General features: G+C 39.7%; 1 protein-coding gene and 1 long non-coding RNA gene across 8 annotated transcripts in view; one reads left to right on the top strand and one right to left on the bottom strand.

Annotated features, from left to right (window-relative positions):
• Window positions 1–26,218, top strand: part of LOC122709343 — a 92,070-nt gene extending 65,852 nt beyond the window's left edge. The window contains exons 3-11 of one of the 6 annotated variants that reach the window (XR_006345484.1): window positions 1,035–1,123; window positions 7,322–7,395; window positions 17,645–17,689; window positions 18,526–18,660; window positions 19,092–19,189; window positions 20,588–20,743; window positions 21,065–21,123; window positions 22,457–22,668; window positions 26,083–26,214. This is a non-coding gene — a long non-coding RNA (uncharacterized LOC122709343). Of the gene's footprint in view, window positions 1–1,034; window positions 1,124–7,321; window positions 7,396–17,644; window positions 17,690–18,525; window positions 18,661–19,091; window positions 19,190–20,587; window positions 20,744–21,064; window positions 21,124–22,456; window positions 22,669–26,082 lie in introns of all 6 variants that reach the window. The other 5 variants (XR_006345480.1, XR_006345485.1, XR_006345481.1 and 2 more) reach the window with 5 other exon arrangements.
• Window positions 1–26,525, bottom strand: part of LGI1 (leucine rich glioma inactivated 1) — a 39,130-nt gene extending 12,605 nt beyond the window's left edge. The window contains exons 1-4 of one of the 2 annotated variants that reach the window (XM_043926642.1): window positions 25,737–26,525; window positions 25,269–25,340; window positions 5,680–5,751; window positions 5,505–5,576 (exon numbers count right to left, since the gene is read on the bottom strand). In XM_043926642.1, the coding sequence (XP_043782577.1) occupies window positions 5,505–5,576; window positions 5,680–5,751; window positions 25,269–25,340; window positions 25,737–26,371 (851 nt within the window). In that variant the 5' untranslated portion in view covers window positions 26,372–26,525. The remainder of the gene's footprint in view (window positions 1–5,504; window positions 5,577–5,679; window positions 5,752–25,268; window positions 25,341–25,736) is intronic. The other variant, XM_043926641.1, reaches the window with a different exon arrangement.
• Window positions 26,526–26,789: the final 264 nt, after the last annotated feature.

Genomic DNA, 26,789 nt, shown 5'->3' with positions numbered 1-26,789 from the left:
AGTTGCACCATCAGGGGTCATTTAATTACAGCATGTGAACACTTATTTGTGACATGTGGGACCTAGTTTCCCAACCAGGAATTGAACCCAGACTCTTTGCACTGGAAGCTTGGCCTCTTAGCCGCTGGACCACCAGGAAAGTTCTCCTAGGAGGGTTTTTGAAAGTGTGTCTGCAGCTAAACTCCATTCTCTAGGTCCTGATTCAGAATCTACCCAAGAAACATCCTTTAAAATACCTGGGAAACTGTCCAACTAAACACCTAGCTGCCTTGAGACTGGCTGAGAAGGGTCAAGCATTCTTAATGGCAGGCAGGCTTTCCTTCCCAATGGAAATGATGACCATTCCCTCCACTTTGGGCTTCCCTGGTGGTTCAGCTGGTAAAGAATAAACCTGCAATGCAGGAGACCTGGGTTCGATCCCTGGGCTAGGAAGATCCCCTGGAGAAGGGAATGGCTACTCACTTCAGTATTCTGGCCTGGAGAATCCCATGGACTGTATAGCCCATAGGGTTGCAAAGAGTCACACACGACTGAGTGACTTTCACTTTCACTCCACTTTGGTGTTTTCACGGCTTACCTGAGAAAACCTCTAATTATGGAGCATGGAACCTACTGGAAAGTCTTCTTGCTAAGGCAGACCAGACTGGCTCAGACAGCACGTTTGTTTCAGTGCCACTGGGCTCTGCTGCTAAGAAAGCTTCGCCCACGGCCATCTGGGGTGCTCCCAGCCTCCCTGCAGTGCAGATTCTCAGCTTGAGTTGGTGTCTCACTGAATTTGCGGTACTTCAAGTGCAGTTATTTTAATTTCATACAAAATGTTTAAAGGAGATAAATACACTGCAGCATTTGGAGTCCTGATCCAGAATCAGTAGAGGTTAGGCAGCAAGGCTTAGTTTTTTCCTACATGATGGTGTTTGCTGCATACCACACTCTGTTCTAGGTACTTTACATAGAGTAACTGGCCTAATCTCCTGTCAGTCTTAGAATCTAGGTGTTCCTAAGTATCTTATTATTTTCCACCCCTATTTTTACAGATGACTGTTATCACTTCTGTTTTACACAAAAGAAATTGGAAGCACCAGGAAGCTTAGCGACCTGCCTGATGTCCCAGAGCTATTAATGGGTAAAGCCTGGCTTTGAACACACACAGTCTGGTAGCAGAGACAACCTCCTCAGCCACTATATCCCACTGCCCTCTACACATGCTTGTCATTGTGAAGGCTTAAGTGAGGACATCCTGCCTGATTAACTGGGGACACATGGATGCCCTGAGTTTGGGGACTGCATATATGTCTTTTGTACCTCCGCATTGCAGAACAACCAGTAGGTGCTTCATGACACGTATAGATCGATGATAATTTTCCCCAAATGTATTTATACATACATGCAAACAATCCTGCCTCCACTGGACCTTAGCCACCATGACACTTATGTGATGCCCAAGGGAATCATTACTAAAACATTGTGGGTGTTAACAGAAACCAATACAAAATGTTTAGAAATTTTGTCATCATTGACCATAAACTATTTTTTAATTCATTTTCCCCCATAAACTATTTTTTAATTCATTTTCCCCCTGACTTCAGAAGTAATACATGGTTATCAGGAAAATTCAAACCTTTCTGAAATATATGAACTATTCAAACACTTAAATTAATCATGTATACTATTAGGACAGTCATTTAGAATAATCAAGAGAGGCTCTCGGAATTTGACAGGATTTGTAAGGACTTAAATATAAGGAATTCCCTTTTGGGGAGGGGTTGGTCTGAAGGAGAGGGGAGTCTGTATAGTAAATTTTAAGTTATCTAAAAATGTCTCTTTAGAAGGCAAGTCTACTGAGATAGATGTATAAGAAGGTGAGGTAAGTTCATTGCTTCTTTAGGAATGAACTGAATTTATATCAGTGCTCCCAAGTTCCCTTGGAGCAGCTTTAATGTTAAGCCAGAGTGGGAACTAGTTGGATCTAAAAGCGTATGTCTACTATTGTACATACTACAAAAGTACGTACGTACTCTACATACCATTGAGAGTATGTTACGTGGCAGCCTGGACGGAATGGGAGTTTGGGGAAGAATGGATATATGTATAGGTATGGCTGAGACTTGTTGTGTCCACCTGGAACTATCGCAACATTGTTAATCAGCTATACTCCAATACAAAATATATATTTTTTAAAAAGCCAGCAAAAAAAAGTATATGTCTAATTCCAACTAATTGCATTTGGAGACCAAGAGTGAGGGTAGGGCTCCTGTCTTCAGGATCTTCTCTTCCTTCCCCATTTGTGTTTGCTTCTCGGATCATGTCCTGTGGAAGGACCTAGCCACCCGTAAAGCTCTCTGGTCCTTCTATAATTGACATGGTGGAGACGGCACTAGAGGTCTCATTAAAGATCTTGGAAAACTTCTGGCTTTTACCACTACTAACTGGGGAGCAGCTTAAACTCAGGGCACACCTCTGAATTCTCATTTGCCAATAGGGATAGTGTCCGCCCTGTTTCTTTTTTTTTAATTTATTTTTAATTGGAGGAAAATTGCTTTACAATGTTGTGATGATTTATGCCATACAACAATGCAAATCAGCCATAATTATATGTAAATCACCTCCCTCTCAAGCCTCCCTCCCCTCCCTCCTCACCCTTCTAGATTATTACAGAGCACCTGGCTGGGCTCCCTGGGTTATATAGCAACTTCTCACCGGCTATCTACTTTACACATGTTAGTGTATATATGTCTATGCTGCTTTCTCCATAACCCTCCACCTTATCTCTTTCATAAGGTCATCAAGAGACTGTAATGAGGTCTAGAATATGAAAAGCTTTGTAAACTCCTCCTGTGGGTTAGAGGGCAGGGTGATAATTATTTGCTACTTGAATGATTGCCTTTAATTGAGAAGAATTGGTCTGAGGAGGAGAAAAGTGCACTTTGAAACCTAAAATCTTAAAAAGAAAATTAATGGCTCAAAGAAATGTCAAATGTATGTATAAGTGGTTAATAATGGAAAATGAACTTGATGTGCTGAATAGTCAGAAGGACATTAGGGCTTTAAATCTTCCCTATCTCTTTTTGAAAGGAAAAAAAAAAAAGGTAAGGAGAAAAGAAAAAAGAAAGGAAGGAAGTACCCCTGGAAGAACAGCATAATTAGAAAGGAAGACATGATGTGGGGACTAGGCACTCAGTGAGAAAATATTTGTTTGTCTAATTCCTCTTGCTAGACTGAGCTCTTCCAGGTTGGAGCTGGATTTTCTTCATTTTTGTGTGGCACATCCTAGAGACTATTTAGGATGAACCATATGGCAATGCCATTTTTGTAGCTCAAAAACAGTCTCTTATTGGCACAGTCACTGAATCAACCTAACTATTTGATAAAAATGCAAGAAATCTAAGGGTCATATTCAATCAACTTTAACCTGTTCCCTCCTAACACCTCCCTCCTACCTCCAGCACCTGGTCCCACATTATTTAAGTGGGACTTCACTTTCGTTGTCTGTTTGATCCTTAAGATTCATGCCTCTTTCTTTGAGGGCTGCATTATGCTTTCCCTTGAGCCTGAAAATTTCTAGATATAAGTACATGCTGTACCAATGCCTCCTTCTTATATTCTTCATACTTCTAAAGAAGGGGCCTCATAATGACCCAAATTTATATTTCCATTTTATTTGATGGACATAGTGAGCTCTAGTCAAACAAGGTGGATGTTCTTCACCACAGTGTTGTATAAATTTTTTTCTTCCTCCTTTTCCTGCCTTCCTTAACCTTCCTCTCCTTTTCCCTTCCTTTTTCTCTCTTTCGTCCTTCCCTCCCATTCTTTCCATTCTTCCCTCCAGATGAGGTAGGCCTTTAGGCTGGAGAGAAGACACACTTGAGTGAACTAAGGTCATAGCAAGGCTCTGTCCAGGTTTCCAGAGAGAACCGTGGAGTCTTAGATTCTTCCTTCAGCCCCTTGTGATGCTCAGCCATTAGTCACAGGCCATGTTGAATGGATTTATGTGAGCCAAGTAGATCTCAGGTTGAAGTTATGAGCTTCCATTTATCTGTTTTAGTCTGAAATATCAGGCTTGGTGGCATTTGGCTCTATAATCAAATAGCACAGCATTCCCACCATGCACAGCCAATTTTGCAGCACTTACAACACTGATGTGAAAAGCAGTGTTGCTGTTTATTTTATAGACAATATTTTCCTCATCCTTTTATAATGACTATATACAGAAGCCTTGAAAGGTGTAGTGATTTTGTAAAATATATAGGGCCATCAGTTCCCTGTTGCTGCACATCCAAGTAACAGTAGAGATAGGAACTAGTAGAGACAGCATGAGACCATGTGGACACCCTAGAATAAAGGCTCAAAGGGCAGGCATTTTTACCTGCTTCATTACCTGGTACCTCCTGGGGTCTAGAACAGAGCTAGAAATGAGCTACTATGAGGCAACAGGTTAAAATGGACAGAATGACTGTGATGCTTAGATGGCTTGCCTCTTTATCTAACACTAATGAGATACATATTAGGAACTTGAGAAATAGTTGTTGAATGGATGAGTAGCCACAGCAGTTCAGCTACGGAGTTGATGTTATCATAATTCCCTAACTAGTCAGTTCACTTGTCATATATCCCCTCCAAGCTTCTGTTTCCTCATTTCTAAAGTGGGGGTTAAAAAATAAAATGGGGGTTATTGTGCCTATCTGGCAGGATTGTCGAGATAATTAAATGAAAATTCATGTAAAGAGTACTGACCATTGTAGTAGTAGACACACAACAAATGTTGGTGCTGTTTCTTCCCATGTCCTTCTGTTTTCATTAAAAATACGTGTGTGTGTGTGTGTGTGTGTGTGTATAGGGTGTAGTTGAAAGTAAGAGAGATGAGTTATTCAGTTCATATTTGATTTCTCAGCATTCTAAGCTGGTGAGAGGCTTTCCTATGCATTGCAGGATGTTCAGCAGCACTGCTATTCTCCACTCACTAAATCCCAGTTACATCCCTAGTTGTGACAACCAAACATGTCTCCGTTCCCTGGAAGGTAAAATTATTTCCTGTTCAGAACGACTGATGGAGCTCTAATCACCCACTAAATAATTAAATATTTTACTCATAAAAAAGTTGTTCAGGTGCTGTGTAGATGTGGCCTGTGGTTCTAGCATATGTTTAAATGTATATGAAATCAGGGCTTATACAGAAAAAGAGAAACAGCAAAAACTATATAGTCAGTTCATGAAGTTGAATAATGATGCAGTTAATAAAAACATTATTTCATTCATATAATTTCCTTGCATTAGGATATTTTCCTAATTATTGTTGGTTGGGCTAATATTAATAGGAATGGGTTTCCTGGAAACACTGGCTGAGGACAGGGAGAAAAGGCAGTGTGCATGGAGAGAAATCATTTTGGTTTCTTAAATTTTCATAGATACCCATAAAGTAGGTTATCTATGATAAACATTAACCACAGATTATCAAACTGCATTGTCCATTGGCAAGCTTAAAATATAATAGCAACGTTCATACTTACAGGTGAATTAAAGACTTTAGTCCTCGGAAAGTATGTCTTGAAATGGACTTGATGTTGTTGTTTTCTATGAATCTGCAATAGGTTATAATATTTTTGGTCAAACAGCTGTAGGAACCTCAGAGCCCTTGTCCTGTATCATTATGTTAAAAAAAAAAAAAAAGGTTATTTTACTTACAAATACTCTAGATGTGGGAGACCAATGAAAGCATCATCACTGATCACATCAAAGGAGTTCGATGTGAATAACCTGCCCAGAAAAAGTACACAGTGAAAATGGTTGAACTGCCAGATTGTCAATCTGCTGCTTTTATCTCTCAGAGAAATGAGTGGGAGTAGTGCACAGAAAAATGTCTGGGTGTCTGCCTTTTACAGTGTTATTTATTCAGGTAATTTTTGTAGCTTTTTTTAACCATCAATTATCTCATCAAATGCTCAGTGAGGGGGTGCCTTGTACCCCACTCCTCATAGGGATGAGTGTCACATGCCCTGGGTAACATTTTGGGACACAGTTGGGCAAGTATGACAGTCAAAGCAGCCAAATCAACATGTTGCAGGTTTCCATGACAAAGACACTAGCAGAATCTTTCCCTCCTGCTCTGAAACTTCTGGAACATTCTGACCAGCCCAAATAGTGGTATCATAGTCACTACCTGACAGACCTCGGAAACTAGCTCCATATCTAGTTGTGCATGTTATTCATAGTAGGTAAGCCATTGACACTGGTTCAGTAAAAATCAACTAACCTTCCTTGAAAGTAGAGCAGGCTGAAGATGGGAACAATGAGGCTTAGGAAGAGTCTCAGACCCATTTTATTACTAAGTAGTTGAAAAAGAACACTTTTACTTGGACAAATTTATTTGCAATTTCATTATCCACAGGGATTTGGTTTTGAAATAACTGATGAAAAGAAACATCAATCAGCAGTTCCCACATCCTGCGTAATTCCTCGAAGAATTTCTTTTTTTTTTTTTTTTTTTTCTGAATCAGAGGCTTAACAGAGATGATTACAAGCCAAATAATACAAAGTTATCTTTTTAGAATGAGTTTTAATTTATGGAATTCATCAGATAAAGGTTGACATAAACTGAAAATAAAGTTTTACATGTACTGATGACAACTTATAATGGGTTCAAGTGACATTCAGGCTATATGTTAAGGTTCTTATATGGGGAAACATCATTTTTCACTTGTAACTAGTGCCCAAAATGTGGCCATGATCATGGGACAGGTGGGAGGTTTGACAATTCATGTCTTATACATACTGTTTAATTGCACTATGCTAAGTCCAGTATTCTCTGTTAGTAAACTTCTTGACTTTTACTTTTGAGGTGTAGGGGTTAAAAATAGCTGCACTAACCAACTTAAAGACTTACCCTCTCTGAGCTTGTTAACCAAGGGGATTAAAACTATGACCTCACCTTCTGAACAGTTGTAAATAACTTATTTGACATCTGAGATTGCTTAAAAATAATGAGAGAAAGGGATAACAGTGGGTTAGCGACGAATTGAGCACGAAGAGGTCATTTTTGAAGCTGGAAGCTGATTTTTACTATTATTTCTACTTTTATATATGTTTGAAATTTTCTGTAAAAATGGGGAGGGAGAGAAAGTAAACCAAATAAAACCAGATGATGTCTTGCATTTCTTTCTAAGCTATAATCCCTGGAATGATGTTGGATTCTCTTCTATCCCTTCTCCTTCCAACGTTATAGCTTTACTCTCAAATGATTCACTAGACTGTGAAGTCAACATTATCGAATAAGTCATACATATTAGATGCCCAGTTATTCAAAAAATTCAAATTTTTATGATTTCAGTCACAACTTTGGCAATTGTCTCTTCTTACGTCCTGGTTCTGGGAAACAAGAAGATTGCTCAGCCTTACTCCAAGGTAAGCTACCATCCAAAGTCTTCCTTAGGTTACAGATTTTCGTTTCATTCTGTATCAGTTCAGTTAAGTTGCTCAGTTGTGTCCAACTCTGCGACCCCATGGACTGCAGCACACTGAGCTTGCCTGTCAATCACCATCTCCGGAGCTTGCTCAGACTCATGTCTATCGAGTCCGGTGATGCCATCCAACCATCTCATCCTCTGTTATCCCCTTCTACTCCTACCTTTAATCTTTCCCAGCATCAGGGTCTTTTCAAATGAGTCAGTTCTTTGCATCAGGCGGCTTAAGTGTTGACGTTTCAGCTTCAGCACCAGTCTTTCCAATGAGTATTCAGGACTGATTTCCTTTAGGATGGACTGGTTGGATCTCCTTGCAATCCAAGGGACTCTCGAGAGTCTTCCCCAACATCACAGTTCAAAAGCATCAATTCTTCAGTGTTCAGCTTTCTTTATTCTTTTATTTTTTAATTCTTTGTTCTTTTTATTTAATTTTTTTATTTTTAAAATGTTTAAATTTTATTTATTAAATTTTTATTAAATTCTTTTTAATTTATTAAATTTAATAAAATGTATTTATTTGAAATTCTTTATTCTTTATTTCTTTATTCATTCTGTATAGGCAGCATCAAGAAGGGGGAGGATGAAATAAGGCAGAAATAGATACAGAGAAATACCTCCCATGTTCACTGGCTTGCAAACTGTCCCAGGGACTTCAAAATCACTCACTTCAAGTCACTGCAAGAAATGACTTCTAACACTCATTCTTCTTAAGTTGAATAAGATGCAAAACAGGATACGATATGCATATAAGTAGGCAGAATTAGCCCACACATGTCAGGGAAATAAAATAGGGTTTTTGCTAAAATTTTTATCTGCTCATTCATTGCTTATCCCTAGCACCTGTAATAGTGCCTCTCCCATAGTGCTGCTGCTGTGACACTGAATAAATATTTGTTAAAGAGGAATTTACTTTACATTAAATTCTGGTCATTACTATATTACTAGATTTAATGTTCCTTATAGCAAGGACTTAGCCTTATTGATTTTTGTGTCCTCAGTCCTGAGCACAGTTCCTGGCTGAAAGCTGTTTGCTGAACTAGTTTTTAAAGATCAAAACTTCTGGCTAAAAGTACAACGATATGCGAAAATATGGGTGAATCTCATAAACCTAAATCCAGGGAAAGAAGCCAAAATGCAATAAAGTACATCCTTTATAATTGCTCTTATATAAAGAAGAAAAGCCAGCAAAACTAATCTATGCTGGCAGAAGTCAAGATAACATTTACATCTTGGAGATGAGAAGAGGGCACAGAGGAAGTCTTTGCGGTAATGATAATGTTTGGTTTCTTGACCTGGGTGCTGGTTACAAGAGTGTTCACTTTATAAAGTCATGAGGAAAGGGGTAGGGGTGATAAATAGGCAGAGCATAGAGGAGTTTTAGGGCAATGAATATATTCTGTATGATACCATAATGATGGATACATGTCTCTATACATTTTCCTGAACTCATAGGATGCACAGTACCAAGACTGAACCCTAATGTAGACTCTGGCTGATCAAGTAAGTTCATCAGTTGTAACAGAGATACTACCATGGTGGAAGATGTGGGGGATAGGGGAGGCTATGCATGTGTCAGGGTAGGGAGCCTATGGGAAATTCTGTGCCTTCTCTTCTATTTTGCTGTTAACCTAAAACTACTCTAAAAAATTAAGTCTTAATTTAAACTCTCAAGATGTACACTTAGGATATGCACACTTAAAAAAAAAAAGGATATGCACACTTTTCTTTATGTAAATTTTATTTTAATAAAAAGTTTTCTTATAAAAGCTAAAACAAATCCCTCTGGCTAAGATAATATTTAATATCTTAGTCCCTGTATTCTAAATTCAATTGTAATTTTCTGTGGACAAGGATTCCATGGGCAAAGATTTGTAAATGTATACGTACATTCTAAACATAGTTGATCGAACAGGCTATCCATTTTATTATCCAGTGTATGCTACTGCTAAGTCACTTCAGTCGTGTCCGACTCTGTGCAACCCATAGACGGCAGCCCACCAGGCTCCCCCGTCCCTGGGATTCTCCAGGTAAGAATACTGGAGTGGTTTGCCATTTCCTTCTCCAACGCATGAAGGTGAAAAATGAAAGTGAAGTCACTCAGTCGTGTCCGACTCTTAGCGACCCCATGGACTGCAGCCTACCAGGCTCCCTCCGTCCATGAGATTTTCCAGGCAAGAGTACTGGAGTGGGGTGCCATTGCCTTCTCCGATCCTGCGTATACTTAAGACTTAAAAAGATCCTGTTCTATAAAGAGGGTAAAATGCCCATCTTTAATTTTTATAGGTTCCTTTAGAAAGTTTGATTTCAATATCATAATTTGTTATTGAGCCAGATATGTTAGAGAATCCTGTAGTCCTTGTTAAAGGAAACTATGTCACCCTACTTCATCTTGATATACAACAGACCTGGGGCAAACTAGTATGCCATGTTTTATACCTCGTGACTTCTATCCCTTTTCTTAAATTATTAGAACAAGAAGGACTCCTTTTCTCATGAAGAATAGCTGATCCTAAGGTTGGTCAGCATCCCATGGTCCAACTAGTCTGGTTCAAAAAGGTGAGTTGGGCTAAAGATGAATCCCTTCTTGAGAATTTGGAATCACAAACAGAGATGGAGCCAGCCAGCAGAGGAGCTGAAGGAGGAAAGATGCCTTAGGGTTGAGTCAGCTCCATGGCAGGAAAACTGTGTGCAGGGTGAACTCAGAAGAGAGTGGAATGTGGAGGAGATCTCACAAAGGGCTGTGTGTATGAGGCTGGATCAGGGAGATGCCCAGATCTGTGTTTGATCCTAGACCTGTGCTTCTCAGTCTTAGCTTCACTTGGAATCACCTGGAGAGCTTTATAAATACTGCTACCATGTTCTCACCCTCAAGGATTCTGGTTGATCTGGTTAAATTTTGTACCTGTGATGTGGCCTGAGCATGGGATGTTTAAAAACTCCCCAGGTGTCTCTTACACGCAGCCAGGGCTGCATATGGTAAATTTCTGGTCAGTTACAATAGCCTTCCTCTACCTGTGGCGACCAAGGGGACCTCTGCTCCTTGTAGCAGGTGTGTCTGGAACAGGAGCTCTGATACACAGAGATGCTGTAGATTGTCCCATGTCCCTAACTACAGGTAGCAAGAGTCCATAATACCGTAACTCAGATTTGACGACTGTCCTCACAATTGCAGCACATGGAGGGGTGGGTGGGGACCAATGTATTGTCTGAACAAACTCCTTACCCTGAGCTCCAAATCAGAGACCTCACCCCCTAGATTTGCCAAACAGCCATCCTGTGGGTTTGTACAGGGATAATGTAGAATGTGTCCTCTGCCCCTGGGCCTGTGGGAACATTTGAGGTCTCTGACACTTTCTTCTTAGGAAGGGGAAAAGGCAGGCATGTTCCCTAGAATGTTGGTGGAGGTGGACACAGGGCTGCACCTTGACCTTTCTGTATCTTAGCCAACAGTCTCATGAATTCAGTATGAAAACAAGGGAGCGTAGGAAGGGTGGGAAGGATTGTTTTCCTCTGCAACCAAGGGAATGTATGTTTCCTTACCAAGAAAGATTTAAGACCATATATAGATCAATCGATTGCTCAGTTGTGTCTGACTCTTTTGCAACTCCATGGACTGTAACCTGCCAGACTCCTCTGTCTGTGGAATTTTCCAGGCAAGAATACCGGAGTGGGTTGCCATTTCCCACTCTAAGGGCTCGTCCTGACCCAGAGACCAAACCTGCATATCTTGTGTCTTCTGCATCGGCAGGTCTATTCTTTACCACTAGTGACACCTGGTATGTTTCCTTACCAAGAAACAGATTTAAGACCATACACACCAGCTATCATATTGCCATGCAGGCAATAGCTCATTCTTTAAATCATCATTGTTGCCTCCACAATAACCTGCATTTCATAAAATGCTGCTGTATTTTCTTATCAGGGCTTTGAAACAAGTCTGTGAAAGTGGTAGAGTAGGTGTTAATAGCTGTTTGACAGGAGAAAACTGTGGCCCAGAGGGCTGCTAAAAGCTTTGACCAAGGTCATAAGACCCAAGAGTCCTGGTCTACTCCCCTTTCCACGCCTTGGGTGGTCTCTCAGTATAGGAGCCCGATCACATAATGACACAACATTCACATTCTGACAGACAACTAGAACACTACTCAGCTTATGCAGATTTAAGAAATCTCTTTAAATTATAATTCCTTTTTTAAAAGAAATTAATTAATCAAAGTAAGTATCCTAAAAGTCACATTAAGATCATGTCAACTTATGCTTTTTTAAGTCAAGAATTAAAAAAAATCTAAACTATCACAACATTGTCAAGCAATTATACTCCAAGTTAAAAAAAAGAATTTAAAAAGTAAGAATGCAGTTTGGTGTATTCTGTTTAAGATACTATCGGCTCAGTGTAAAAATTCTGGAAAACTCAGAAAAGCTTAAAGAAGACAATAAAAATGACTGTCACCATACTACAAAGTTATGAATATATGTGTATATAATATCTGTATGATATATGCATGTATATATTTATAAAATTTATAAAATTAGAATAATAATTTGTATTGTTCTGTGTCCTCCTTTTCATGTACTTATTTTTTCAAGAACAATTTCTTATGACAAAAATTCAATATAAAAGTTTGACAGATAAGTAAGTCTTGTATTATAAATATTTCAGGATTTAACTTTTTAATTGTTGATTCCAATTTTCACTGTTATAAACACTACCATGACTACTCTCACATGCAAGTATTTTTCCATATCCCTAATTCTTTCCTTTAAGTAGACTTAGGGTAGATTTTTTAAGGTAGCATTATTGGATTGTACATGGTTTTTATGTCTGTATTTATTACTAAGTTGTATCACCCTACATATTCAATTCTGAATATAGAAATGCCTATTTATCACATCCTTACCAATAGTTAGTATTATCACTTTCTACGAAATCATGTCCTTTGACCATTTTTGTTGCATTTTAAGCACCTTTTATTTATTAAGGATATTACCTATTCTTTTCCTTTCTTATCTGATGCTGAATGTTTCCCTACTGATTATGATTTGCCTTTTGAATCATGATTTTTAGCATATAGACATTTTACATTTCTAACAAAACATATCAACATCTATTACATATTCTTTCTTTGCCATAATTCTTAAAATGTTTCTTCCTACCTTGATATTAATGAAATATTACTTACCCCTCACTCTATAACTTTTCTTTTTTTACTCTAATTTATTTGGAGCTTGCTTTTATCTATGATGTGAGGTGAGACACTGCCTTGATTCCTTCCTAGATATTTACTCAAATTTGCCAAAGCCTGTCATTGAATAATTAATGCCCTTCCCACTTGTGTGTACATAATCAGTTCAGTCAGTTCAGTCACTCAGTCGTGTCCGACTCTTTGCGACCCCATGGACCACAGCATGCCAGGCCTCCCTGTCCATCACCATCTCCCGGAGTTTACTCAAACTCATCTCCATTGAGTCAGTGATGCCATCCAACCATCTCATCCTCTATCATCCCCTTCTCTTCCTGCCTTCAATCTTTCCCAACATCAGGGTCTTTTCAAATGAGTCAGTTTTTCCCATCAGGTGGCCAAAGTATTGGAGTTTCAGCTTCAACATCAGTCCTTCCAATGAACACTCAGGACTGATCTCCTTTAGGATGGACTGGTTGGATATCCTTGCAGTCCAAAGGACTCTTAAGAGTCTTCTCCAACACCACAGTTCAAAAGCATCAATTCTTCGGTGCTCAGCTTTCTTTATAGTCCAACTCTCACATCCATACATGACTACTGGAAAAACCATAGCCTTGACGAGATGGAACTTTGTTGGCAAAGTAATGTCTCTGCTTTTTAATATGTTGTCTAGGTTGGTCATAACTTTCCTTCCAAGGGGTAAACATCTTTTAAATTCATGGCTGCAATCACCATCTGCAGTGATTTTGGAGCCCCAAAAAATAAAGTCAGACACTGTTTCCCCATCTATTTGCCATGAAGTGATGGGACCAGATGCCATGATCTTAGTTTTCTGAATGTTAAGCTTTAAGCCAAGTTTTTCACTCTCCTCTTTCACTTTCATCAAGAGGCTTTTTTTTTTTAAAGAGGCTTTTTAGTTCCTCTTCACTTCCTGCCATAAGGCTGGTGTCATCTGAATATCTGAGGTTATTGGTATTTCTCCCTGCAATCTTGATTCCAGTTTGTGCTTCATCCATCCCAGAGTTTCTCATGATGTATTCTGCATATGAGTTAAATAAGCAGGGTGACAATATACAGCCTTGACGTATTCCTTTCCCTATTTGGAACCAGTCTGTTGTTCCATGTCCAGTTCTAACTGTTGCTTCTAGGGACCAGGGAAGCTGCATATAGATTTCTCAAGAGGTAGGTCAGGTGGTCTGGTATTCCCATCTCTTTCAGAATTTTCCACAGTTAATGTGATCCACACAGTGGAAGTGAGAAATAGATTTAAGGGACTAGATCTGATAGACAGAGTGTACATATTACTTCCTTCAAAAATCTGCTATTTTATAGGGTTTTTCCAAAGATGAAAGCTTGAATTTACTTACTATTCCTACTGTTTCCTAATTTATTATTTTATATGCTAATTATTTATTTTCTCTTGAGTTCCTTAGAAGATGTATTGTTTCATGTTCAATTCATATATTGTTATTCTTTCTGATTTAAAATTCATATATTGTTATTCTTTCTGATTTAAAATGAAAGTATTTAGAAATATGACTTTGCCTCTATGTAAAGCATCCAGTAAGTTTTAACAAGTGTTCTCTTAAAATTGCATATTTGATTTCAACAAGTATTTAGAATAATATTCTTAAAAGTCCCTGTTGATGATATTTAAAAAATGTTTTCATGAGTTAAAATTAACATTGCCCTGGGACCAAGGAGGATGAGATCTGTAAAATGCCTGCTAACCCTGAGCTCCAGTTTCTCTTCTGACTACTTGCATTCTGTAGGTGTGGGTCACATCTCTCTATAAGCAATAAATGAACACCAAGGCCATCAGGTTATTAGGAGGTTCTTGGTTGAAAAGCTAGGATCAGAAGCACTTAATTCAAAAGGAGCAGAGAAGTGTGTGATAGGGTTAGCATGGAACTTGGTGTGCTGAGGTCAGCAGTAGAGGAGAAAAGGAAGAAGCAGAGGATCACAGAATGAGGATCTAACTACATTAGAAGGAGGTCAAGGCTGAGGCTGCCCAATGTCTAGCTGGGGGTCCGCAAGAGTGAAATGATTGGACAGGGACATGTGTCGATGCCAAGACTGAAGGGCTGCTAAAGCAGTTTCCTGCCCTGGCTTCACACCTCTTCTAGGGACCAGGGAAGGAGCACCCTGAAGAGGGAATCACAAAGCCTGAGTCTTAATTCCCACTTGGCCATAAATCCTCCGTGTGGCCTTGAGCACATCACTTCTGCTCTCTATGTTGTCAAATGAGGGATCTGAACTAGATAACCAGAAAGATGTGTGAGTCTGGGCTTGTAGAGCTGCAGGCTTCATTCATGGAGGAATAGGCATGGGCTCTGCATGAAGAGTGGGAGTCTTGGGTAGCAGGTCTACAGATGGTTGAATGGGAGGAGTAACCCTGATGGGAACATCTCCCCTTGTCTCAAGCCAGACTGGTCCCCTGGCTCTAATGACACTTCTTCAGACTCCCTTCAGTCACCTGTGACATCTTAACTCCCATCAGAACTGACATTGGCCACAAGTGGTCTGCATCTTGTCTTAGAGCTCAAAGCAGATTCTTTCGACTGTGGAGGGGGCTTTCCCATACAATCCCCGCTCTGTAGGGGCTACTCTGGATGAAGAAGAGTGAGCAGCCAGCCTCAGGCTATTGCTTAGAGATGGCATCGATTAGATATAGAATAGAGAATCTGGTTTCTAAGCTTGTAGCTGCTACTTTCATTATGTACATGATACATCAAGCAGGTAAATCTATTTCTTCATCCATTAAAAGAGGAATGATAATAACAAAGACTTGCTGGAAGATTCTGAGAATTATGTGAGATAATATATAAGAGCATCTCATCAATGCTTCTGCCAAAGAGTATATCAGCAAACAGCCCAGACATAAAATAGCAGAGCTGGAAGAACTGTTAGATCTAGTGAAGAACATTAGTTATGCGGAGAGGGAAACTGAGGTCCAGTGAGACTGTCATCTGCCTAAGAGAACTGTTATGAGCCTCATCTAGGGAATTAGGCAGCCATGGGCAGTGTGTGCAAGCACATTTTGTGTACATGTGTGTGCCGGATGTTTATATGTGCATATACATGAAATGAGAGAGAGCAAGATGCAGACGTTACAGTTGTTAGAGATTTGAGGGCACAGCTGGAAGGGCTGGCCAACTTTTTAGAACTGCCTCTGCTTAAATGAGTCATACCTTCTAGTTGTTACTAACATTCTCCTTTATTCAAAAGAACAGGGCTGGTTGAATGATAATTAATAACAGGCTGATGATTCACTTCAGTTGAATGCACACATTCTAAGTGCATGTGCCACGTGAACAATTTTATATTTGAATATATTAAAACAGGCTCTTAAATAGGAAAGCATTAAAATGGGAAGCATCACATATGAGTTCGTTATGTTCTTTTTGACTCTCATCCTTGGAAAACATTTTCAATGTAACTCAGAGGACCCTTAGGTAGACCTCTCCTATCTGGATTGATGGAAAATAACCTTAATTTTGCTCCATGTAAATCTGAAGGGTGGGGGGCAGCCTAGAGAGATATGCGATTCAATTCTTTGGTTTACAGGTGAGGAAAGCAAGGACCACAAAGTGAGTGACTTACTCAAAGTCACAACTTTTGACAGCAGCGGGGCCAGGTTTAAAATGTAGATTTTAGATTTGCAAGGATTCCCTTGGGGAATATTCTTAGCCTGCACATTTGAGCATGGATTTGATTTGAGCATAGACCCACCTCTCTGGTTTTTATAGTTCATTACCTTTCATCCCAGAATAATCAAAAGTTTTCCTTTCTAGGAGATGGCAAAACTAGTCACAGCCCACCCTCCTGATGCAGTTTATATATTTGGTCTGTATTTCCCTGCTCCTAAAAAACAAAGAAGAAGGGACTTCAATTTTATTTAAAGCTATTATATGCCAAACCTCATCTTTATCAGATTGCTATCTAGGAACTCATTTAAATCCTCCAGTGAACACTATAATGTAGGCTTTATAGTCTCCATCTAAAATACAAAGAAACCTGAGGTGCGAGCGATAAAGTACTTTGAAGCTTGTAACTGGCAGAGCTGGGATTCTGTGCTCAGTCATGATCTCCCCTGACTGGTAATGGTCAGGGGCAAGGCTTTGCTTCCTCTTTTTAGTCCCAGCAGATCCCAGATCTGCTACAAATCTAAGTTAGCCTTGCCTTGTAGTTCCCAGAGTTCAGGGAACACAAGGCCTTCATGCGATTGGGAGGTTTTACATGAACAACAAGAGAGGAAAAATCAAATTCATGTAAATTGGGTAAGTGAAGTTAACTGAAGTTCCTAATTACAGGAATCTTCCTATCTGTAAGTAAACTGAGTCTCTTCAAAAGGGATTTAAATACAGTTTCCCTATCTTATTGATAATGGGACCCTTTTATCATTGTGTTTTACGTACAATGAATATACCCAGGAAAATGCTGGACTAGCCATCTGAGAAATAACTTGAGGAAGCCCTCTTAAAACAAAAATAGTGAGAGCATAAATTCAAGCTTATGGGGTTTTTTCCTGTTGAACAGTCTGCAAGTAATAATGCACTTACTCTGAAAGATGGAACATCCATTGGGACGTCCCCAAAGAGGCCGTGTGTGCCCCACACACACTGCTTGATCAGGTGGAGAACTTGGCAGTGAGGCACGTTCAAAGATAATCACACTCAATGAGTCCACACTAACAAAGCTGCCTGAGTCACTCCTTATATGGAGACAGATGGTTTAATGTATCCTTTAAGATGAAATTCTTTTTACCTGTGTAAGCTTTGCTGGCAAGCCTCTCAAGAGCAAGGGAAGGTATTCATAATTAAGCTAATAAATAATGAACACCAAAGGTGTAGATTCCTAGTATCCTATTGGAGGTTAAGAAAAGGAAAACAACAAAAAGAAATTCCAGAGGTATTCTAAGCCAAGGTGCATTGTGAGTAGCCAAGCATGAATAGAATGGGCAGTTTCCCAAATTTATTTGAGCACAGAACTCTTTTTTTTTTTTTTTTTCAGGACACGTGTTCCACAGGACACAAGATGAGAAAACATTGGTCTAAGGTATAACTTTAAAGTATATAAGTTCTTTGCCATTTGCCCTTTTCTGTGTCTCTGTCCCTCTCTTTTTTAAAGCTGGGAGACTAGAGCCTACACATACCAATGAGAGCTGAATCCTAGGGCTACTCGATGTTCTTGCCAGCAACGCTGCCACCCTTTCAAAGGGCTTTTGAAATTCTTTTTCAGTGATTGTCTCCAGGGATCAGGACACAGTCCTCCGAATATCCTCGTTAGTGGCAAAGGTTGACCCTCTGAGAGGGGGTTTGATTTGGGGAACAAAACTGTGCAAAGTTAAGCCCAGTTATTCATGTTCAAGAGAAAGTAGACAGATGTAGTTAAAAGTGAGGATGTGGGTTTAAACTCCAGCTTTACCTCTTATGAGGGGTGTGACATCACAGAGGCTACCTAATTCTTCTAGGACTCAGTGCTTCACCTGCAAAATGGACATAATCATACTTCCTCACAGGCTTACTGTGATAATGATTGAAAAATGAGACAGATAAAGTGCTTAGCACCAAGCAATACAAGTGACAAATGTCCCCTAACAAAACTTTGCCTGATTTTATTGTATGACTTGTAAACTGGCAATGAAGACAATTCTCAAAGATCTAGAAATGTCTAGCTATGGAAGCAAAGTTAGGAAGAATCTCTGATCTCCCATAAGGAATTCTCTAAAAGTCAAGAGTTACTTGTATATTTAAATTCTAGTCTGTTTATTTTTTAAACGCTCGGGTTTTTTTTTTTTTTTTAAGATTTTCTTTTATGTGGACCCTTTTTAACGTCTTTACTGAATTTGTTACAATTTGCTTCTGTTTTACGTTTTGGTTTTATCCCATAAGATGCACGTGGGATCTTAGCTCCCCCACCAGGGAAAGGACCTACGCCCCCTGCATTGGAAGGTGAAGTCTTAAACACTGGACTGCCAGGGAAGTCCCCCATAAAGGCTCATTGCTTTTTAATCACATTTTACACAGGTAAACACCTGTCATCTTGCCATTTAAATGGCCTCAACAATTCCTTTCCAGTCCTTGCCCTGTGGGAGGGATATTGAAACACTGTTCTGTCACAGCCACCGTGGGAGGTTCTGATAAAGTCCCAATGGACCTGCTTGGGAAATTGGGAACTACATTATTATTCTAATAGTAACTTTATAATAGCCAATTTCATAATGTGAGGCTCTTTCATTAAACAATCTAATTTACTGGTTTATTAGAACTGATACAATAAATTTTGTCCATTTCCTTAACAAGGCCATTTTCTGTATTAAAGTACCCTGTTTGTAGAACAGAATACAATAGCATTTTTAAGCAGAAAGAAACCTAAGTTAATTGAACATGAAGGTCTCAAAAATGCCAGTTATGTGTGTTTTGTTTGGCCTTTATTCTGTTTAAAAATCTGCCTCCAGATTTCTGCCTTCTTCTAAAAATTAAAAAAATATGACCCATCTTCATGTAGCACGTTCTCATCAGCAATAATCAGTTGGAACTGAAGATTCATTTTTAGGTAAGACATGTCTTCTCTGGTTTACCCCAGTCACTACCACTCCCTATTGTCTTATACTCAACTGTTTCTTTCATTGACCTTATCATCCCAACCCCCATTGGGCATTTGAGTTTGAGAACCATGTTTTAATCTATCTCTGGTATTTTATACATATAAAATCTGAAATCCAGGGATACTTGGTCACACAGTCCATTACTGTCTGAACTGGATTTCAAAACCATGTCTCCTGATCTCTACTTCAGGCTTCTCTCCATCTTATCACAGAACTACTCATCTTAAGACTGGCCAGTGTTAATTACTTTTAATAAAACCTGACATGTTTACAAAATATGGTGCCAGTTGTTTTTTTCATGAATGAGAGGGCTCTGCTTCCTCTTTCCCCTCCCACCCTCGGAAAGGTAAATAGTTCACCTTTCTTGTGAGAAGTATTTGAAGAAAGATTTCTGCAAGTTCTGATGCAGACCTATGTGTAGAACAATGACATCTTAAAGCTAGCATCGTAGGCAAACCCAGCCTATACAATCAGGTGCTAATCTGATGTTATGGTCATTCAAATTAAAGTGATTTCAGAACAAATAATAAAAGCTAATGTTTATTGAGTTATAGGAACTGTTCCAAGTGCTTTACATGTATTATTTCATTTAATCCTGACTGTAATCCTGTATAACAGGTACAGTGGTTATTGCCCACCTTGTATTAATAGATGCAGGTAATGTAGCCTCTATTAGCCATAAGCTCAACAGTGGGCAAGAGTCACCATCATCACCAATCAACTGAGTACCATTTTGAACAAAAGGAGAGAGCTTATCAAGACTACTTTCTCATACCTTGGAATACAGGCAAAATAGAGTTTACCTTTTTAGGGCTCACCTCCAACTTGGAGCTGCCATGTCAAAGCAGGGGGGGAGAGCTGTCACTCATCTGTGTGTCTCCCACAAAGCCCAGGGCTGAGCCTGCTGCACAGTAGAATCCCAAAAGTTTTTGCTGAAATGGGAGGCTTGTGCTTTCATTTTGTTACTGCTTGCAGCTACACAATGAATAAACACTTGTTTTAGCTAAGCCACTGTAAATAAAAAGGAAACTATCTTTGTGTTCACAAATTTGGCTTCCATCTTAATAATGCTTAATCAGCATCTTTCTTTGGATGTCCTGTCAGACCGGATAAAGGGGGAGTTTGACCTTTCACAGGAGAGACAACTGGGGTGGCAAATAAGAGTTTGTGCTTGTCAAAGACCTAGAGGAAATCAGAGGGAGACAAAAGGGATCCAGGCAGTGGGTCTAAGGAAAGATTCTGGATGCTTTGCCTTTTAAGTTCTGGTACACTGGAAACATCTGTTGAAGAAGTTTGACATCATAAGGTCATGAGCAAATATCTCTTCACACTTTCTTTTGGTTCAGCGCACATTCCAGACCTCCACACTGTTGGCTCGTGTGAAATCAGATCGGGTATATCAAACAAAAGGAAGTGTGAACATGACTGAAACTACTGATAGGAAGACAGAAGTCTCTAGTATAAAATCTATGAAAATATGGATTGAATTCAACAAATATATAGTAAGCAAAATCTTAATCTAAGCTTATAACATCCTTTCTAGGACCATGGCTATTGAGAACCCTCTGTTAGAGACAAGGGCAGATACAAATAGCTCTAAAAATGATGGGAAGAATTAGAAACATCAGAAAAGTCTATAGAACTTGAGAAAATAGAGGTCAGGGAATGAGGTACTTCAGGCTAGCATGGATGCAGCTTGTGGTGTGTGTGTGTGTGTGTGCACATGTGTGTGTGTGCTATTGCTACCATGAGAGATGACCCTAGACAAATAGCCAAATTCTATTAATACCAACTCAGATGTTCAGATGTTTCTCTGTTTCTAGGGAACCATTAAAGGCTTCCAAGCGTGAGGGTATCAGGATGAGATCTGCACTTCAGGAAGGTAATGCTAATGGAGGTGGGGAGGAATGGGATCCAGAAGCAGGGGGACCACTGTAAAACCTCCCCCAGCAGCCTGTGGAACAGTGACTGCAGCCTCAGTTAGGATCATGGCCCTGGGGTCAAGAGGAGATGGCAGATTCTTATGCGGTTTGATGGGGGGGGGGGGGCTTTTCCTGTTGAAAGTGGACATGAAGAGGTAACTCCTAACTTTCCTGGTTGAATAATTGAGAGGATGAAAAACACTTTCAGAGAAAACATTTGTTATATAGGGCTGTGTGCACAGTCACAACAATTCATTAAGAAGTTAAAAATCAGAGCTATGGGTCACTGGTCAGACTATAGACAAAACAGCCCAGATGACTGAAATTTTTACTTCTTGGTCCATTGTAGGCCATCACCTGGGCACAAACCTTTTTCATACTCATCCACAAGCAGTAAGTAATTCCTCTAAAAGCCGTCTGATAGGTTTGGCTTGAGTAGTCACTGAAGGTCATGAAATGTTTCTTAACTCTTGTCATGGAATAGATAAAGAGGCCAATCACTGTGAAGGTGATATAGGCTATGGATATTTTCCCCTGGACAAATAATATTTTGAAGAACTAACTGATAAAATTATAGCAAGGATGGACTTATTATCTGTCTTGTTCATGCTGTTTACTTCTCGGTTTTTTGGTTTTTGATTTCTTATGAACTATATATTTGTGTGTTGATTGTGTATTAATAAAAGAAATGATGATATCCTCCCCCACCCCACCCCTGCTGAGGGATCAGTTCTATTGCTTCAAACAAGATCAGACCTCATTGGAGTAAATAGAAATTTTTCCAGCTACCCTGAATTCTTATATTAAGATTTTGTGTGTGTGCATGATACTAACCGAACCCTGTTACTTCCTGCAAATAAAACTCTCTGAAGAGTTCTACTAGATAGCTTTAGTTTATTAAAAATTTTATGAACAAATGGCAATGTGTCCACATTTTATACTTTTAAATTTGAATTTTACTTCTGTAATGAGCCCATATCATTGGGGATTTTAGTCTGTGAGAGGAACAGGGCTGTCCAGTGTGAAAACACATTTCTGTAAATTCCATTCACTACAAGTACCACTCCCTCTCACTGAAAGCAAACTAGAATGAATAATCATTGCCATTGGTTAAGTTTCACAGCAGGCCTATGGAAAACATGAATGAAATTACATTTTCTGGGGAAAGATTTTTTTTTCTTTCTTTTTTTTTTTTTTTTTGCTGTTGTTTATAGGTGTTTTTAAAAATAGGCTCATATAATTAATCTGATGAAATTTCATTGGATAATTTTATTCTTTCTCTCCTCTCTACAGAGTGTGGGCTTTTGTTTTTCTTGTTCTCTGACACACATTGCCAGCCACGGCCTACCAGGATCTTCTCCCCCAGAACATGTAACTTAAGGAGGCATTGCGTCTGTTTCCCTCAGTACCCCAGGCTGACATTTCACAAAGTACTTTTCATCATGACTTCTGCAGAAGGTCTGAAAAAGCATCTGAGGCCATAATGAAATTATCAGATTTTTAGGGTGGGTGATGGGAATGGGTCTTTTCTTTTTCTTTTTCCACAACTGAGCAAGAAACCAACTGCCTTTGGACATCAATGGAGCAGAATTGATTCAGAAGCTTATCTTTTCACAAACTATGACAGGTCTGTTTTGTAATCCGCAGTCGCAAGTGCTATTAGAATCCATTGCAAACCCCAAGCAATGGCTGGTGTGATCCAGGTCTGGTCTGATGGCAAAGGTCATGCAAAGGCAAATCAGACTCCTGGGTCTTCATGTTCCAGTGGGGAGTTTTCAGGGCACTGGATGGCGCCATACCACAAAAGAACTCTTTATGTCTGTGAAGCATGCATTCCCACCACTGTTATGATTATGGCATTATTCATACTTGGCGCCTTTTCATTTATTTCCTCCTCAGTGAAAATGCACTTATTAGGCCCTTTCCCAAGGACAGGAGGAAACAAAGAACATTGGACAGGAAGAATGGGGAGCAAAATCTCTAGGAAACAGAGTCCTGGCGATTAGAGACAAACTTTGACCTCTGCCATATTGAGTTTAGCCAATGTGAGTTAAGTAAGGACATCCAGGGCAAGAATTACTCGCCCTTTTGTTATTTCTGAAACCTGAACTGCTTTTAGAAATAAGGGTTGGAATGTTCCATAGGAACTCGAAGCATGGAACGCAGGGGCATGGCACACACACTCGGTGCGGGCTATTTAAAAACCAGTTCCCTGGCTTCCCTCTGTGATTCTAAATGCGTGTCATCACATTACCCTGCAGCAGCCGGTAACTATTTCTATAACATTGTCCAGCATCTGTGCTTGCTGAGGCTGGGTCTGCCCAGCGGAAACAAAGTGGAGAGATGCTAACTGATGAGGTTGATCAATCCAGGTGTTCTGTGTCACAACTAACAACTGCCCAATGTTGTTAGTAGTGTGTGTCAAATGACACTTCTTGAATTTTAAGGACATCTATTTAATTATCCTGGGGAGAAAGAAGTGCCTTAGTCCATCAAAAGGATGCTTTTAAAATGAGCCTTATATGTATTTGACAAATAATAACATAGTCACAATTGATCACTTTCTCACGTACAACCAGTTCTTATCCTATGAAAGGATCCCAGCATTGACGACTTTGCCTCTTTTTTGAATTTGTTTGATGTACTAAACAAACTAATTTGTTCGTTGCCCTAATCAACTATTAGCTGTCAGTCAAACAGATAAATCACTTAGGAATATTCTACTCAATTGTTAATCATTCAAAGACATTAGCTAGAAGAAGGACATTAGTCAACATTATTACATAATGTCAAAACACTTGAATAATCAAATCAGTTTGGGGATTTCATATAGACAAAACAATAGATTAAGTGATTTTTCTAGCTTTTTAGTTTCATGTAAAAAGTTAAAACCCTACCATTTATAAAATGTGTAACCACTTGTCATATCCTACACCAAGCATTTTATCTACTGAAATCTCATTTATTTCTGATAACAACCTTTCAAAGTGTCATCACCTCCATTTTACAGATGAGAAGACTGAGGCTCAGAGAGATTTAGTCATTTGCACACAATTACATGTCTAGCTTCTAGGGAGTGGTGGAGTGAGATTTACATACAGGTCTCTCTCATTTCAAATCCATGCTATTTGCCTCTCTGTATGTAAAACTTCAAATAGCCAAAATGGCCAAGTAAGGTAAGAAAACAAAAACCCTAAAACAAATAAGCAAAAAAACTTGAGTCCTGGATCATACAGTTAAGATAACCACAACTCAGTTGATGGACAATTGGCTGATTCCCCCCTAGAACCGGTAACGACAAGCCACTCTGTAGCCTGACACCTGAGCACCAGGGGACCTCTTGTCCCCTGTGCGGTCCTGCTCTGCGAGCTAGTACTCCAACTGCCAAACATTACATATGAGAACAAGTTATCCATGTTACATTATGCCTGTGGAAAGATCTGATTTCTTACTCAAATATTATTTTTTGACTCTTTTCAGACATAGATTGAATATGTGGTTCCCTCATGGCTATCTCAAAACACACAGCAAAGACTAATTCTTTGCACTATCTTATATTAATATTTTCTTTCCCTCCTTATAAGGAGATGAGTTATAAATCAGGTGAGATTAGAAAGCAGTCACTCAAGAATGAATATTTTAAGGAATTACCTAGGAAGATTTTTCTTCCCCACATGGTAAATCATACAGAGTAGCAGCCTGCCCCAGGTCCCCCAGGACAACATCTTGAGCGCATATGTTATGCTGGGTTCTGTATTGACTAATTCAGAAACTCCAGGGTAAAATAACCAAAGTTCCCAAGTCAAAAATGAAAGTAAAAGGAGAGAATGAAGTGAGGATCACTGTTACAACATTCCAACAACTTCACAAATAGCCATGAAAGTAGCCGGCATTACAGGTTAGCAAATTTACCATTGCAAGCATCAACCTGCACCGTTGGTGTCAGGTCGCAAACGAGCCCATCTACCTCTCACTTTACTGATAATTCTTTTCCTCTCCAGAAATATAAGCACATTTGACAAAATTAATATTGAGATCATTTCACTAGAGGGCTTATCTAAATATATGCTATATTAAAAATAGTCATGATATAAATATTTCTCACAAGAGCTGCAGCGATGGTGTGAATAAAAAACTCCCTTCGGAGATTTCAGTAAAACCAGATCTCACAAAGGATCTGAAAGAAAACAAAACAACAAACAGACACACACAAAGAGACACACACAGAACACAGAACAAACCTTATGTTAATCCGGTTTAGCAAAACAGTCACTACTGGACACTATTTTATGAAGTATGATACTATGCCTTGCCAGCTGAGGTAGGAGACATGAATCTGCTGCAGGTTTCTCATAATAATGTTCGGGGAGTGGAAGATATCTAAGCATGTTCTGTAGCAGCTAATAAGAATCAAAATGTCTAAATGCAGCAAAATGTTAGCTCTGTCAAACGGCCAGGCGTGCAAGAGGAATCTCTCTCCCCATGCCCTTTTACCAATACATACAAAGCCCCAAATACATCGGCTGGAATTTTTAAATCGTAAATTAGATATCAAAATGCTTACGGGCCTTACAGTGAGATAACGTCAGGAGGAACGGTGCGTGGAATGGATCTGGCATTCTCACATAAGGCATTATCTTTGGTACAAGTACACACGGCAGGGCATTTTGGCTTTGCTGGTTTCTTCCCCTCAGTCAGCAGAAGCGCAGATAAGAGACATAGGCAATAAGCAATTCTTTTCAGGGGGATGCAGGCATTTCCCATCCTTTGGCTTCTCTCTGATTCCATGCAGTCGAAAAAATATCCCCAAACATGAACAGGGCTTCTGGAATTCAGATGGTGATTGTCTTGCTCTAAGATCAGGTCACATAAGAGTCCACCCTTTTCCTTTGCCTCTGTCTCTCTGCTTTTCAAAACAGGGACCTGCAGCTGATTCGTGAGCCGCTCCTGGCTCCAGCGAGGCACTGCTGGGGAAGAGACCTGTGAGGTGCTGCGAGATGGGAGGGACCCAACGGCTGGAGGAGAGAGCAGACTTGCATCACCACGAAAACACAGAGCACAGACCAGCCTTCGAAGGCAAAGCGAAGTGATGTAACAGAGAATAAACAGCTTTCTGCTTGCACCGGGAGGCCCTTTAATTGTTACCAAAAATAGGACGGCATTATGTCTTATTAGTGGGTGGGTGGGCGGGTGGGTGGGAGCAGTCATCTTGCCTGGGATCTCAGCAATCTCGGAAACCTCTGGGAATTTGCTTTTCCGTGTGGCAAACAACCTAGTAAGAAAAACCAGCTTCGGAGCCAGCCCTGGCTGGAAAAATGAAGTGAAATGAAACTCTCCCTCTGCAACCTTTGGCTAAAAACCTTGGTATTTCTTGCTGAGTCCACCTGACTGATGCCATCGCTGAAAGACAAACAACACATGGAGAATGTGACTTTCAGGGAATGAATGTGAGTAAATACTTTTCTGACACTTCACTGTCATAAATTATTGATTTTCATAATCCACCCTCCCCCACGTGTGAGCCATTCCCTCCTCCCGTGTGAAGGAGGGAGACCGAAGCACTGACTGCCTCTGTGTCTAACACCCCCTCCTCACCTCTCACACCCCCCTTCTTCAGCACTAGAAC

This window comes from Cervus elaphus, chromosome 15 (genome assembly GCF_910594005.1).
Source record: "Cervus elaphus chromosome 15, mCerEla1.1, whole genome shotgun sequence".
NCBI classification, from domain to species: domain Eukaryota; kingdom Metazoa; phylum Chordata; class Mammalia; order Artiodactyla; family Cervidae; genus Cervus; species Cervus elaphus.
This window is presented reverse-complemented; position numbering and strand designations above follow the sequence as displayed.